Genomic DNA, 15,656 nt, shown 5'->3' on the forward strand with positions numbered 1-15,656 from the left:
TCAAACCTTGGGTGAAAAATCACCATTTGGCCGAAAGGGAAAAAAAACAAGAAAAGAAAATTATTACATGTAAATAGGTTCAGATATTCACAATCACGTGCCAAAATCCAAAGTTTATCCATAACCGTAAAGGAGTTAATTAATTTAAAAAAAAAAAAATCTCAAATTCAATCGGCTCAATTCGGTTGTGTTCAGACGGAAGCAAAGCCGAAATAAAGTGTGTTTTACTCGACACGCTCTGAACTGAAACACGCTGGCTCCTACAAAACTACAAGCTCCTTTTTTTTCTCCTCAGTTTCTTTCGGTGTCTAAAAATCCAACAAAACCCACGTAGGTTTCTCTCTTATATTTATGGCCCATCTCTAGATCCGTCGTCTTTTGTCGTAATTCCTCATGATTGGATGATTTGTTCATAAAGATTCATCCTTTCCAGTCCAGGTAAATTTATAAGCGACAGAGATGGCGGGGGCGGTGGTGAAAGTTAAGAGAGAGATACTTGAAGCATGCATGACATGCCCTCTTTGTAACAAGTTGTTTGATGAAGCCACTACAATCTCTAAGTGTCTTCACACCTGTAAGTTTTTGCTGTTATGGTTTCGTTCTTTGTAGTTTATGCATGTTCTTGATATTATTTTATCGGGGGAATTGCTTATTTTGCAAATTTGTTGATTTCTGATGTTCAAAATCTTTTTTTTTTGGTTGATCATGGAGACTGGTGGGATTATATGGCTTCTTACCCGCTGGTATTGTATATTACACTTGATTTTTTTACCATACATGGTTAATAAAGACCAATTGTGGTGTTAGTTTAGGCTTCAAAACTTCAGGTTGGCGAGTGATTTATTACGTTTATTGAGCTATCTTTCTAGATCATGCTATGATTACTGTATCTAGCTGCAATATTAAAGAAAATAGATAGCATTGTTTGTAGTGACTCACATGTTTATAACAGTTTTTAGCTCCTGAAGTTGTTGCTGATACATTGAATTTGAAAATGAAACCAGTCTGCAAGAAGTGCATATATGTGAAGCTCGCGGATGATGATGTGGGGTATTGTCCTGTATGCCATATCGATCTGGGCTGTCTTCCTGTGGAGAAGCTAAGGTTGGTTTCTAAGGTTGCTCTTACTCTTTGTCATGAATTTTGTGGCTATAAAGTCAAATTGGTATATTTTTTCATGTACTGCATGACAAATTTGTGGGTTGATTCATTGAGCTGTTGGTTCTAAGGTTCCATTGTGGAGGAAGTCATTAAAATTTTAGGGTCAATTTATTGTGTATAAGCCATTAATAAATCCTGATTTAGAGCTTATTGCCTCACTTAAGAAAATTTTTAACTTATGTCTTGAATCCTGCATTATTAATCATATTAGTTGTCTATTTGCCAAGAAGAAATAACGTTCTATTAATAATGTTGGAGAGTTTTTAGCTGCAGACTGTTTTAGACAAACTGCAACTCTAATTTTCGTTATTTTAGATTTTAGTAAAATTAAACTAGGTTTTGCTAGTGAGTTAAGTGACCGATGCATCAAACACTGTAGAGTTTAACCTTGTCTCTCTTCTGGAATTCTTTTTTCTGCTTTTCTTTTTCTCTAGTCATGCTTGCTTAGACTGTTCTTATGGTCATATTTTTGTTTTTTCACACTTTTATCATCACAATTTACTTACATTTTCACCCCTAGTTCTTACATTATCTTTTCTGTTTTTTCATCCTTTTTATTTTTTACTTGATAATCTTGCTTCTTCTTTTGCTGTTCTACATTCTCTTTATCATCCCCATGCATAGGTTCCCTGATTACATCAACTGAACTTCATTTTCATAGTTTTTTTGCACTAATTTTGGCTACCTCAATTCTCTACCCTGTTTGAAGCTTGTAGCTTGTACAGTGTTTTCTATTGTACATACTTGCTGCATTTTCAACCTATATCTTTGGAAGCTCTGGAATTCTTCTTTTCATTTCATGGAGATTAACAGGATCTTCCTTTGCTTTTTAAATCTTCAGATGGCTGTAGCCATGTAACTCTATAGTGTTCCTCAACTTCAATTTCTGGAACCTAATTTTTTTTTTTTTGTGTGTGTGTGTGTGAATAATATGTCTATCCCATTGATTGATATTCAATTTTTACAGTAGAATTTTCATTAAAAGAAGCATGCTTTTGGGATCTTTCTCATAGTCCTTTAATAAACTCATATTTTGATCCTTCCTTCAATTTGCTTATTTATAATATTTCTCTGTTCTGGTACTCAGCAACCATTTTAACATGCTACTAATTATACAACTCAATAGAGCTTAACAAAGAGTCAACTCATAATTATTAAATTTTTCTAGAGTTGCATCCTTTGCAAAGTCATGAATATATATATTTTGTTATTTTTTACCTGTTGTTTGGGCATGGCTGTTTTGGACAAATCAAGCCTTTATTGACCATGTCTTGATCTTCATGTTAGTATGCAATACATATATTTATGTCGTTGGAACAAGACTTTCATTGTCAGAAGCTTTGTAATTGCCTTTTTATTGTTTTTTCTTCATATCATTTCAGACCTTATCATCGTTTAGGCCAGACCTTATCCAGTTCCAAGCTTGCTTAACTAGAATTTTCTAATCATCAAATTTATAGCTGGGAAAGTAATATTAAGCTACTCTTCATATTTTGTTAGTATTCTTTGTTTCTGAAGTGTAGTGTCCCTTGTTGGCCAAAAATGAAGCCATGCCTTAGCACAAAATGAGACTTCATTAGCATTACACAAAATTTTTTGATTGGGCAATTTTAAATATAAATTATCTGAATTTGTCCCTATCTCTTGAGTTTAAACCCTAGGGAATGTCTAAAATCTCATGAACTTTATGAAAAGTTATTAAGCTTTTGTAGAACTCAAGATGTGAGTACTTTGTTGAGTGATAGCGAAAATCTAACTTTTATATTTTGTTATGAATTGGAGTAGTTTGGGATTTTAATATTAGAAACATAGTCTGGCTTCAGCCCCTTGGCAGAAACCATGCACATGTTACTGCAGGCAACCAAAGCAGTTTAAAGGAGCAAACTGCTTAATTGTGTTGACTTATGCCTCCATAATTTGATAAAACTATTGTTTTGTGGGCTCTCTTTTAGCATACTTTGAGAGAACATTTAGCTTCGTAGTTAACTACTTCAGTTTGCCTATTTTATTTGAGTGTCTATGAAATTCCTGCAGGGCAGACCACAATCTCGAAGATGTAAGAGCTAAAATATTCCCGTATAGAAGAAGAAAGGTTCAAGCTCCTGAAGTTATGCCTTCTATTTCTCTTCCAGCCAAAAGGAAGGAGAGGTCACTATCATCATTGGTGGTCAGCACTCCCAAAGTGCCTCTGCAGACTGGTCTGACTGGAAAGAGGACAAAAGGAAGTACAAGAAAGGCTTCAGCTTTACGAGGATGTGGTTTTGTTATTGAAGACAAGAAGGAAGATTCTGCTGAAGATCGTCCAATAAGCTCAAGCTCACCTGATTCTTTTGTTAAAATTACTCAAAATAAAAGGCAGGTAAAGGAGGCGGACTGTTTCTTTATGTGTTTAAAAATTAACATCAACTCTGACTTTTTACATTCATTATATTAGCAGTTATACATCCTTAAACTAATGCAGGATTCTTGCAAGGCTGAGCCTTATAATGAGCAAAGGGCTTATGAAGATACTGAGAATGATGTTAAAATGATGGAAGGGAAAACTGATCTCTGGACACCTTTAAACTGTCTTGTAGAAGCTGCGAACAGAACCAAGTCTTCCAAGTCAAGTTCACAGGGGCTTTCTCTTGTCAAATCAGATCTGCATAATGACCCTGATTCTGAACTATTTAGGCCTGAAACCAATTTTAAAGTAGGTTTGCCAAATGCTCCTGGCCGTGAAGTATGCTTGTCTAGATCCAAACTGAAGGAGCATGGACAGAATACAAAATTCCATGATGACAAGAATGGAAAAATTTTACTTTCAGGACCCATAAAGCGTAGAAGGTTGCATGCAGCAGCTAAGAAGAGGGAACCTGAATCTAATGAGTTGTGTGCTGCTGCAGAAGTCATGGTTGATGCTTCAGGAGCTAAGCATAAAAGAAGGAATAGTCCAGTCTGGTTCTCATTAGTTGCCTTGGAAGATCAGTAAGATGCTACTTAGAACCTTGATATAGACACCTATTAAATTTTGTTTATATGCTTTTTAGGGTCTGAAATAATGAACACACAACCTGTTCTACATCTTTAGCACTTGAGTTAAAGTTCATGTGCATATGGAATTTATTATTTGTAGAGCTTGATTCTGCAATTGCTCAAGTGCAACTCTCTAATTTTTATGGCAAATGACTTTAGGAAAGATGATGCTTGCTTGCCACAGATCTCAGCATGCTACTTGAGGATAAAGTGAGTTTATTCAGTTCCATTGCCTGCCTAGAGGGTTTGCTATTTGCTTTGCTCCTGTTGAACTTGTGGTTTAAGTCAACATTTTTTATTCTGTTTTAACACTTGTGAATGCCTATCAGCTGATATTAAACTGTGAGATTGTTATTGCTAGTACTATTATGATGCTTATTGTAAGGTGCATTAGAGTTAAGCAAAGGGCCAAAGTTAAAACCAAAGAGAGGTTAACACAAATTGCTACTCTTATATGAAACTTACCATATCAATACTATGTGATGGATTCAGGTTAGCATTAATAAAAAGTTTTTCATTGAATTTGGCATTTTTTCCTTCTTATTCTTTTTTCATGAATCAGGTCCTTTCCTCATCACTTGTTTTTTCAAGTTTTTGCATGCATGTTTATTTCATTCATGTTGTTTCTAAGTGATAATAAAAAAAATGTTTACTGAGTCATTAAATGGTGGCTTAATTTCTGCCACAGTTTCGGAAAATTTTTGTGATTATTCGTTGTCCTTTTTTGGCTCAAACATTTCAAGACTTGAAGTTGGTCATGACTGCAATTTTCTATAAGCACATATCAGAGTATCTCATTCTCACTAGCTTTCTTATGTTTTGGTCATAGGGATGGTAAAATGCCCGTCTCATTTATTCAGAAGTACCTTGTGAAGAAACTCGATCTTGGCAGTGAAGCTGAGGTGCGTCCATCTTCTAACCTTGCCTCAGAGCTGAAAATGATTAGATTGAGCTATTCTGCAAAAACACTTAGCCCTATAAGTTCCAAAAACTTTGGATGTCATGCACTACACTTGATGTTAATAAAATAAGCAACATTCTTTCTTATAGTCAATATAATCATTTTGCAGGTGGAGATATTATGCAGGGGTGAGCCGGTGCTTCCAACATTGCAGCTTCATAACTTAGTAGACCTGTGGTTTCGGACAACATCAACAGCGAAGAAGGTACCGGCATCTGTGGGCTCATCAGCAAAGGACTTCGTAATGGTGTTATCATACTGCAGAAAAGTCCTAGTCTCCTGAAACTCTACTGCAAATTTTCTTTACTGTAAAAGTTACATATTTATGTTATTTTTATTCAATTGTAGAATCATCTCAGATTCACAGCCATGTAGAATAATATGGGGTTTGCAGTTTGCTACTCATTTGGGCTTGTCCCATGCTTAATATTTGCACGTTACACTCACGAGATTTGTTGAGTTTCTTTCTTTACATCTTGTTCATAAAGGGTGAACTTTCTGTTTGTGTTCTAGTTCCCATTTTGCTTTTAAAAACCACGTTTTGATCAAATAAATAATGTCATTATAAATTTACTGTTTGAAAATTTAATTGTAAAATTAAATGATAAATTAAACCCATCATATGACTTTCTTGTAAGATTTTAAAACTCGATTGAATCGATTAGTTTAATCAAGATAGTCCAATTAAAACTTTGTTTTTATACATTTTAAGAAAAACTCTGTTTTGGTTTATGCGAAAAAATGAAAATAAAAAAATTACTTTAAATTAAATATTAATCGTTAAATTAAATAAAAAATATAATATTATTTTTATATAATTTATCAATTATTCAATTTAACTGTGGATTGATTTGAATTGATATTTTCATGAGATTAATATTTTGATATTCGATTTTTTTATTTATACGAAAAAAACATTCACCATATTTGCAGTTTAAAATTTTCTATAATGTTTTTAAAAATCTTAATTTAATTAATTATATATTTCAAAGTAATTAGGCATATTTTTGTTTAAAAAAAAAAAAAACTTTATCAGTGAGTCAAAATACCAAGAGATCCTGAATAATAATTGAATTTTAGGCAACCCCCAAAAGTGGTCATATTCCCATAAATCCCCCTCCCTAAGCGGCTCCTTACAATAAAATTATGCACAAACTAGTCGCTGTGTTTCTCTGCTCACGGCACAGCACAGCACTGAAGCTTCACTTTCGCTCCTGCTTGAATCAAATATGCAACAAGAACAGGTAATAAAAAAACCCTTCTGTTCTGTTCATTATTATGGATTTTCTTCAATTTCTTTTGTCAGGGAATCTAACAGTTTTAAATCTATTTTTTCAAAGGGTGGAAAATCTGACACGGAAGTGACATGGGAAGATCAACAGAACATCAACAAATTCGGAAGATTAAACAACAGATTTCATGAGCTTGAAGACGAAATCAAGATCGCCAAGGTTTAGTCTCTTCTAATTTCTTCTTGGTTTAGTTCACTTCTACTTCAAATCGTGGCTTTGGATCGTAAAGATGTAGTTTTTGTTGTGTCCTATTAGTGAGCTTTAAAATGGTGAATCCCAGTTCCAGTCTAAGTTATAATTGTTAGGCATGCGTTCAAAAAAGAGAAAAAGCCACAACTTGTTTTGATTTCATTTTAGGTATTCTTTGTGTGTGTGTGTGTACATATATATATTATTTACTTGTGTGTTTGGAAGTTTAGTGTATAAGGTTTATGTGGAGAAAGTTTTTCAGTGTGAAAATCAATGAGTTGGTAATAATGAAACTGAGTTTGACTGTTTACTTAAAAATAATCTCGATTGAGAAGTTTGGTGGATGGAAGCTATCTGTCGATAATGATCTTGATTCACTAATTTTAAAATTTTACTCGAGTTTGGTTGAAATTTTTGGATAATATTTTAGGAGCTCAGTGATTCAATTGGCCCAAGATTTGTTCCTATTAGGTTTAGATGGAATTCTGAAAGATAATGGAAGAAAGAGATCACAGTTTTCTCTTTTCTCATTCCATGATGACGTGCAAACTACAAAATTACGTGGGCTAAGTATAATGCTGCGGTAAAGGGCATGGCAATGCCATGTTAAATATCTCTTTACTTGTGAACAAAATCAAGTAATTGTGGTTCTTTATGCTTTCTCTATGTATTTGTAGGAATTTAAGAGGCAAAAGTGGTTTGGTGTTAATGTAGGCATAAAAAAATTCTAGCGCAATCATTGCAACCTGGACTTGATAATTGATATCTTTACCTTTCACTGTATATTACATGGCGTTGTTTATATACATTTCTGGGATATTAGCAAATTGAGCTATGTGAAGGATAGTTAATCAGCTTGAAGGTCTTAGTGATGTGATATGGAAGGTAGAGATGATATGTGGTAAAAAAGGTGTATTGGAGAAACTTTCACAGATAGCCAAACAGTTTTCTTGAGTTGATTCATGCATAATTATGTGTATGGACATGTAGCCCTAAGATCATATCTATATCTTGTTGATGTAATTCAAGTTATTTATTTAAAGATGCTGTTGCATTTTATAATGCTAGAAGCTAGCCCTGTTAAAGATGGTGGTTATGAGTGCAGCCCATGTATGGGTATCAGTGGTTCTTTTGTATATGCCTAAAGTATGTGGTTGGGTGCTATCGAGTTTATAGCTGGTTACTTTTAGGTGTATGGTTTGTGTTGTCTAAATGAGTTTATTCTGATAAATAGAATTATTGGGGAAGAAATTCCACCAGCCGAAACCTCTTGCATAGTTTTCTGAGGGAGGAAATCATCATTTCCATTGTCTTTCTCCCATGTGAGCCTTAGTAATTGTCTAGACTCCCAATATGGCTTGTACGTATCAACTTCTGATATAGCATATGCAGGAGTTTGCATATTGCCTCCATTTTAGAAATTTCTGCAATTTCTCAAAGTAGCTTTACAGGACATCTTTCTCAGCTAGACTTGAAAGTAACATATTTTGCATTCCTTTTGACTGTTTTTATCATATTCAGTATTTCTTTTGGCAACATTTGTTTGATGCTTATCAGTTTCTTGTTAGATTACTTTCTGACTTACCAGTGTTTTTGCTATAGGAAACAAATGAGAACCTGGAGGATGCAGGCAATGAATTGATTCTGACAGATGAAGAGATTGTTCGGTTCCAAATTGGAGAAGTCTTTGCCCATGTACCTAAGGAAGAAGTGGAGACCAGGATAGAAGAGATGAAAGAAGTGACTAGTAAGAACTTGGAAAAACTTGAGGAAGAGAAGGAATCTGTACTTGCCCAAATGGCTGAGTTGAAGAAGATTCTATACGGGAAATTCAAGGACTCCATTAACCTAGAGGAGGATTAATAGGATATGAATTGCTATTTGCCCGTAATCCAGTTGCCTCTTTGCTTTGGTCTTTATATGATTTACCTTTCGTCAAGAAACTGACATACTTCAGTAGTTTGTATGGACATAATATTTGTAGACATTTTGACAGTCCATTGATGTATGAATCCTAGTCCAGTGTTTTATCTTGAATTGATTTCTTTTGATAGTGGTTTATATCCCTGTAATTTTGATGCCCTGCAAACTTCATTACGCATGATATATGCGAGCATATTTTCAGAATGAATATTTTTATAGAACAAATATTTAGAATGTCTTCAAGCTACCACATTGTTGAACTCATATTGCTGAAAACTGGATTGCAAGTTTTATTTTCCTGAAAAATGGTAATTGATATAACGCTTGTTACCCAGATGAGCACTTGAACCTTCTACCAATTATACACCATTACTTAACATAAACCAGACACCAGCCTTCAGATCAACATCCAGATGATTGCTGACAGACACAGAAGCACAGCAAGACACGAGGCAGTCCCTCTAATGGTAATAATTCACTAATAATAAGTTGCACTGAAGCTTAAATTTACCTTGCCCGAAAAGCTAGGAGAAAAAATTCTCAAATTTCAGAGGTTAAATAAACTAGATACCAATATCAGATGAAATGAGAAAAAGAGATAGTAACTGCGACGGATCAATGGTTAGAAAGGAAATGGGGAATCCAGGCCAAATGTAAAGCTAAGGCCATATTATTCTTTAGGACTATCTCACTCAAGCAACTCAGATAGCAGAAGTTTGCCTTTATGCTTCTGGGTTTCTCAAATAAGCACATAACATTGAAGGAATGGTGGCAAAGATAGCTAGCGTGTTGTGGCTTCTGAGTAACCTTGCAGCTGAGATTTAAGCCTTCCTCACCCCACAGTTTAAAACAAACAAAATAAATATATGAGCACACAATAATCCAATAATCATCACAGGTCTCAATCAGGGCCATCTATTACTGCATTAACAAAAATTTATACAATGTGAAGTTTTTAAAGTAATACACTAGGGTGCAATAATAGAAGAACACCTCATTGCCATATGCAGCAATGAATTGAGTTTAGACATTTGTTAGAAACCATGTTCCTAGGCTAATCATCATCAAGTCACCACATTCTTTAATAAACATGGTTTGGCTAATTATGATCTAAATAAAAGCCAAAGTAATTTTCATTGATACTGAACTACCACTATAGTCAATGATAAACTCAAGTTTATCTGAACTGACACAGTAAGTAAGCAAATGACAATAGCATGAAAATCATTGCATCAACTAATCACATATTCAACTTCATAAATGCCAAACATAAATTAAGCGAGGAACTGAATCTGATAGACTTCTGTAATTGGTTGGTCCCTTCAAATATAAAAGAAACATATAATGCTTTCAAATTCAAATTACAACATAGAGTGGCAAATTAGCGATGGGACCTGCATGGCTAAAACAAATAAAATTTCCAAGTTAGTGACTGCAAGATAACATACATGACCTTCTTGATGCCAAAATACATCGAGAACTCAGATGATCTGCACAAATGCATTTCTGTCACCTCACAGCACAAGATTGATTTCATCTCCAGAAGTTTAAGACAATGCTGAAGCAGTGCAACCAAAATCAGCATCATGGATCCAAACAACATAAAACACAAGCTTCCTAAATAAATGATTGAACTTCCTATAGCCTCAAGCGTGTCAATTACCATTTCAAACATCCCAATTAATCCGAATCAGAAACAAAAGTCGAAACAAATCAAAGTCGACCCTCCAACTTCACCTATTTAAACCAATAATACAGTAACAAGAACTCACAAGCACCAACAAAATTTCCGTTATCATCAATTGAAACAATTAGGTACAGGCCAAAACCACCAATCCTTCAAAAACTAATCAAGTAAGCAGACCTGCGATATCTGTAACTCCAAAGGAACCCAATTTTGAACTCGATTCACTAATGACATTCAGGAATTTCTGCATTAAAAAAAAAAAAAACAAAAACAAAAGAAAACCAGAAACCTCCTCGCCCCCTTCAAATCAAACACAAATACACGCAAAACCCCATCAAATTCGTGTATAACCAGTCAACCTAACCGGCTGGCTTCCCACAACCGAAACCAATCCACCTTCAACCGCACTCTCTTCATCCAAAAACAAATCACTCGTACTCCTAAAGCACGCATGAACACCTACCACCACAACCCCAACAATCAAAGCCACCAACACGTTAAGCCCCACGTGAGTAAATACCAAAGCAAGAATCGTCACCAAACCCAAACCGCACAAAACAAGCCTATCATCTAACACTTGATTAAAAACCACAACTGGATCGTCACGCGCGAAGTAAAAGAACAACCACGCAACAAACACGATTATGAAAACGATCATCGACACCGGGTGCCAAAGCAAGCTAACGAAGAGAATGAAGAGCATCACCATTGCGTAGTTCACGCGAAAGTTGTTGACGTTCCGCCTTATACGGGACATCGCGTCGTTGTAGCTTAAGGGTCGCGAGAAACTCGACAGATTGAAGAGTTCGCTCCATGGGCGGCGCGAGGAGGCAAGGGACTCCGTGCGAGAGAAGAAGGAGAGTCCGGTTGTGGGTGCGGTAGAGGTGGAGGTGGAGGTAGCACCAGCGCCGGCGGCGGCTGTTGTGGTGCCGTAACCATCGGGGGGTTTTAGAGACATGGTTAGATCCAAAGATTTAGGGGGCGGGGCTGAATCTCTTTCTTCAGAAAGTGCTTTTATTTTGAAAAAAGTTGTAGGGAACTGAAAACCGTGTGCCCATTTTACAACTGTTTAAAGCTAAAATAAGAGAAAAGTTTTGTTATTTTACTCATAGGAACAGCTAATCACACTTAATTATTATAATAACATGATTATTATTATAAACATCATTCTAACTTTGAAGGCTTTTAGCTCATATCCTCAATCACAGAACCCAAATGACTTGAGAAATAAACGAGAAAAATCAGTAACGACTGAAAATTATAATGAAGATGAGGTTTGGAAGGCTCACCAATGGCATATATCTTTAACAAAATAAATACATCTTTTTGGGAAAGTTCACGGCAATGCCTTGCCATGCCTTGCCTTGCCTTGCCTTGCCTTGCCTGGGTAGCTGCATTGACAAATGCAAACCCAGCTTTCCCAACAACTATGCAACTTTGTATCCAACTTTCTTTCAAGATTTTAGTATTTGGGAAAAGAATAAGAGAGCAAAAATATGTGGGTCATGGAAATCTATCAAAATCACAAGCGATGCTGACAAAACTTTTGGACGTATACTATTCGTATGTCCTCTTCAACATGGTTTGTGGCTTGCTATGAACACCCCTGCTGACTGATTCATTTCCAATGTTATGGCATCAAAACCAACGGTGAGCTCATAGGGAGAACTACAGCACAATCTTAACATACAGGGTAATTTGGTCCCTTGTCTCTCTGCTTTGGAGAAGTTGTTACTTCTTATCCGTACCATGAAACTTCTTTCCCTCTTCGACAGCTTCCCTGCAGCAACGGGAGGTCGAATAACTCAAGTTATTGTATGGAACAGTAAAATAAGGTTAATATTTTGTATAAACTCTGCCCCTAGTATGAAAACATAATAAAATTTTGCCTATATGCAGCATAAATTTAGAGAATTTGATTGCCAAGATAACTCTAGAGCAACTAGAAAGAGATGAAACTTATGCAGCAAATCAACCAGCATATTGAAAAAAAATTTTAAAAAAACAAATAAGAAAATGTGTGTTCACAAACCTAAAAGCCTCAATAAGCTCCCCATTCTCAGGGGCAAGTGTCACACCCTCATAAAAAGCATTGGCCGCTTCATCATATTTCTGGGAGAAGAACAATAAGAAAATGTTCAGAAAAAATAACGTTGATTTAGTGAAAAGGATGGCTAAATATTGAAGAAAAGTTGAAAGCATGGCTCCAATAACTGCAATGCTGCTCCCTCCCGATAGAAAGCATTTGCCCAGTCTGGTCTTAATGCTCTGCATGTTTTTGCATCAGCTAACGCCTTCTCAGCATGTAAAAGAAGAAGCCAACAAAGACTTCTTTTGGAGGGCAATGTAGCATCAGTAGGATCCGGATCCATAGCCTGTAAAACATCGTCAAACAAGTGCTTGATCAAAATTCGAATAGCTCTCTAATTATCTCCATGAAGCATTGCAAAGCAGAAACCCCATTTAAAATGTATTTGTGAATTTTCCAAGGCCAATACTTCCATTAAGATGCAGCCTCGCCTTCAAAATGTTTTCCCATTTAAAGCCTCGTTCACCTTCCTCCTAAGGCCAATTACCAAATACTACATAACAGCAAAAGCCAAGTTCATTACATATGGACAAGACCTCTAGCCTCTTGACTTCCAAATTTACTGGAAAAAGCCTCTAACTTGAATCTTTTAGTCACTCCAACCTCATGCAGAATTCCATGGATACAATATGCACAAAAGTTTAAGTAGGAAATGGGTATTTGATCATTCCATCGCAAGACGTAAGGGGAAATGAAGCAAACCCCACGCAAGTTCAAGACTGAATCCCATTTTGAGCTCTGGAAGGAGATTGGAGCAAGCATTATTAAGGTTCACACAAAAGAAAGTGGAGCCAAACGCCTCAAACAAACATGTTCTAACCCTATTTAATTTCAAGTTATCTCTGTTCATTTGAATTTAACTATAATCTATAATCCTACTCAAACACAGCAAAGAATTGATTATTTATCTTACAACAGCATGAGATTAAGTTATTACCCCAAACAAAACTTCACATATCATTGTTAAGATGTGCTTATTCCAAATTAACGTGCACAAGGATCACCGTACGAACAGAGATTGATCAACCATCTTGTAGAGCAGCGCAACAGATAGTCCTTTCATTTGTTCTAAACTACCACATGCTGCAAGCTTAGAAACATTATACACAACTTATTGTCTACCATGTAATCATGTACCCTAGGTAGCACGGAAATGGAAACATGGAAATGCATTTTTAAAAAAAAGTTGAAAACGGAAATGTGGGGAAACATGTAAATATAAAAAATATAGGGTTTTTTTTTTTATAAATATGAAATTTTTATAAAAAATACAACAATTGATTTTTTCTAACCAATTTAAAATAACATATAAAAAAATAATTTCATACCAAAAATAAATTACAAATTCAAGTTCTTGAAACATGTACATATAAATTAAATCAATATTTATATATTCATCTTTTAAAATGGAAAATAAACATGTATATAAATCAATATATTTTTATCAAAATGTAAATAAATTAATATAATAATTTAACATATATTTTATAATAAAATAAAAATTTTAGAAAACTGACACACCTGAAAGACGCATGCATTGATAGAGAATTATAGTCTTGGAAATAGAGTATATATAATAAATTAATATTTATTTTATAAAAAGAAATTAATTTTGGGAGTAGAGATGTATTAGATTAGAATCCATATAAAATAATTTGTATCATAAAAGGCAAGAAAAACACATACTTTTTTTCATCGAGTTTTCTTTCTTCCATCCACTGTTCGGAGAAGAAGAAGATGCCCAAGAGATTGACAACAAAGAAGAGAAGATAATCTAACGCATAGGAAACTGTTTTTATTATTCACTTTCAGAATCTTTTTATGATACACTTTAAAAATCTTTTTATGCATAAGAAACTGTTTATATTAAAGAAACGCGTTTCTCTTTTATTTAAAATTACCAAAACGTTTTATACCAGTTTTGGGTCGTTTCGAAAACCAAAACGTTTTGGATCCACGGAAACGCATGTGCATTTCCGTGCTTCTTAGGTTGTACAAGAGAACTACAAAGATCTCCAACATGGCAAGTTAGAAAAGCTTCCAGGATAAACCCACGAAGTTAACAACATTGAATTCTTTTGTCTTGCCACATGATATATACATATGATTTTTGCCTTTACAGAGCTTGGCTATAATCCACACATAGAAGACAGAACAACCAATAAATGTGGCCAGCAGGTCTATCATTAACATTTAACCTAATAAGCAACTTTTGTTGCTTTAAAATTCAACAACGAAAATCTGTATTTTTTTTCCGTTTCAATGATATAAAAAATCAACTAAGACAAACAAACTTCGAATAGAAAAAGAAATTATAAGACCACTTAGATCTACAACCAGCCTTGTTTAAACCTTTCCTAAACAAAAATTTGTATTTGAAAAGAGAGAAGATGTGATATTGATTTGACCAACATTTGCCTTCATTTCCATAAGATTTGTACCTTCCTAAGAAGTCAGAGAACTATATTGGATCCTTTCCATGTAAAACATTTTAAATATATATATTCTTTACTTTTATGATTTCGAAAACACCCACCCACACAATCTCAGCAAAAGAAAAGCTTACCTATTCCAGCAGAATGACGCAAAGTCATGGCCCCTAAGTTACTGGGTATTGAAGGATTGGCACCATGCTCGAAAAGATATTTGACAGTTTCAGTATGTCCTTGACGGGCAGCATGAAGAATAGGAGTCTCACCTGCATATGAAAGTGTTAAATCATAATTGAAAGACTTTGATCAGAGACTATATGCCTTCTTTATTCATAACATTCATTATTGAAATTAAATCCTCCCAACCTAAATGCACTAAATTTCCCAATTGTAAAAGAAAATTCTAAAGGGTTCATGCACAAAGAAGAAACAACATGAAGAAAATCATAACTATTGACAACAAAACATTAATATGTACCATCTTCATCTCGTGTATTAACATCATGCTTCAATTCCTCCAATAGATACTTGCACACATCATTCTTGCCCTCTCTAGCCACAAAATGTAGTTGGTTGGCATCTTTTATATCAGCCACAGTTGTAGCCAACCCTTTCCCCTCATCATCGAGTCGCTGTGCAATCCCTTTCAGAACAAAATGTAAACCCACAACATTTTTTCAGTAAAAAATCTAACTGCATCCATAAAAAAAAATTATATGGTCAAGTGCCCAATTCACCAAGTGAATATATCTTACTTAACTCTTGAGAAGAGCAAGATTCCTAGTTCGAGCAGCATTTAAAAAAAGCTGAACACTTTGCCTCACTACATTCAAAAGATAAACACCAGTGTCGATCATCAAACTCCTTTTTTACGGGTTTGTTCTCTTCTTCTTATGATATGTTGGTT

The 15,656-nt window shown here is 34.9% G+C and overlaps 4 protein-coding genes across 6 annotated transcripts; 2 read left to right on the forward strand and 2 right to left on the reverse strand.

Annotated features, from left to right (window-relative positions):
- Positions 1-173: 173 nt before the first annotated feature.
- LOC123209406 (E3 ubiquitin protein ligase DRIP2-like) lies at positions 174-5,609 on the forward strand. Of its 3 annotated transcripts, XM_044627465.1 has the most exons (8): positions 174-330; positions 434-574; positions 1,005-1,104; positions 3,196-3,520; positions 3,623-4,128; positions 4,336-4,386; positions 5,006-5,078; positions 5,247-5,609. In XM_044627465.1, exons 2-8 carry the CDS (start codon positions 460-462, stop codon positions 5,418-5,420), a joined length of 1,344 nt encoding a protein of 447 aa, XP_044483400.1. In that variant the 5' UTR covers positions 174-330; positions 434-459; the 3' UTR covers positions 5,421-5,609. The 3 variants fall into 3 exon arrangements, with proteins under 3 accessions (XP_044483400.1, XP_044483402.1, XP_044483399.1); XM_044627464.1 differs by having other exon boundaries at positions 178-574; XM_044627467.1 differs by lacking the exon at positions 4,336-4,386 and having other exon boundaries at positions 177-574.
- A 624-nt stretch (positions 5,610-6,233) lies between these two features.
- On the forward strand, positions 6,234-8,655 carry LOC123209146 (probable prefoldin subunit 4). The gene is made up of 3 exons (XM_044626946.1): positions 6,234-6,381; positions 6,478-6,588; positions 8,221-8,655. Exons 1-3 carry the CDS (start codon positions 6,367-6,369, stop codon positions 8,479-8,481), a joined length of 387 nt encoding a protein of 128 aa, XP_044482881.1. The 5' UTR covers positions 6,234-6,366; the 3' UTR covers positions 8,482-8,655.
- Positions 8,656-9,811: 1,156 nt separating this feature from the next.
- Positions 9,812-11,366, reverse strand: LOC123209145 (PRA1 family protein E). Its single transcript, XM_044626945.1, has one exon. The coding sequence runs from the start codon at positions 11,184-11,186 to the stop codon at positions 10,563-10,565; it is 624 nt and encodes a 207-aa protein (XP_044482880.1). The 5' UTR covers positions 11,187-11,366; the 3' UTR covers positions 9,812-10,562.
- Positions 11,367-11,564: 198 nt separating this feature from the next.
- On the reverse strand, positions 11,565-15,606 carry LOC123208671 (ankyrin-1-like). Its single transcript, XM_044626191.1, has 7 exons — positions 15,510-15,606; positions 15,228-15,392; positions 14,884-15,015; positions 13,327-13,400; positions 12,478-12,603; positions 12,261-12,340; positions 11,565-11,619 (listed from the first exon to the last, which is right to left on the reverse strand). Exons 1-7 carry the CDS (start codon positions 15,604-15,606, stop codon positions 11,565-11,567), a joined length of 729 nt encoding a protein of 242 aa, XP_044482126.1.
- Positions 15,607-15,656: the final 50 nt, after the last annotated feature.

The sequence above is a fragment of the Mangifera indica genome, chromosome 2, assembly GCF_011075055.1.
Source record: "Mangifera indica cultivar Alphonso chromosome 2, CATAS_Mindica_2.1, whole genome shotgun sequence".
Lineage (NCBI taxonomy): Eukaryota > Viridiplantae > Streptophyta > Magnoliopsida > Sapindales > Anacardiaceae > Mangifera > Mangifera indica.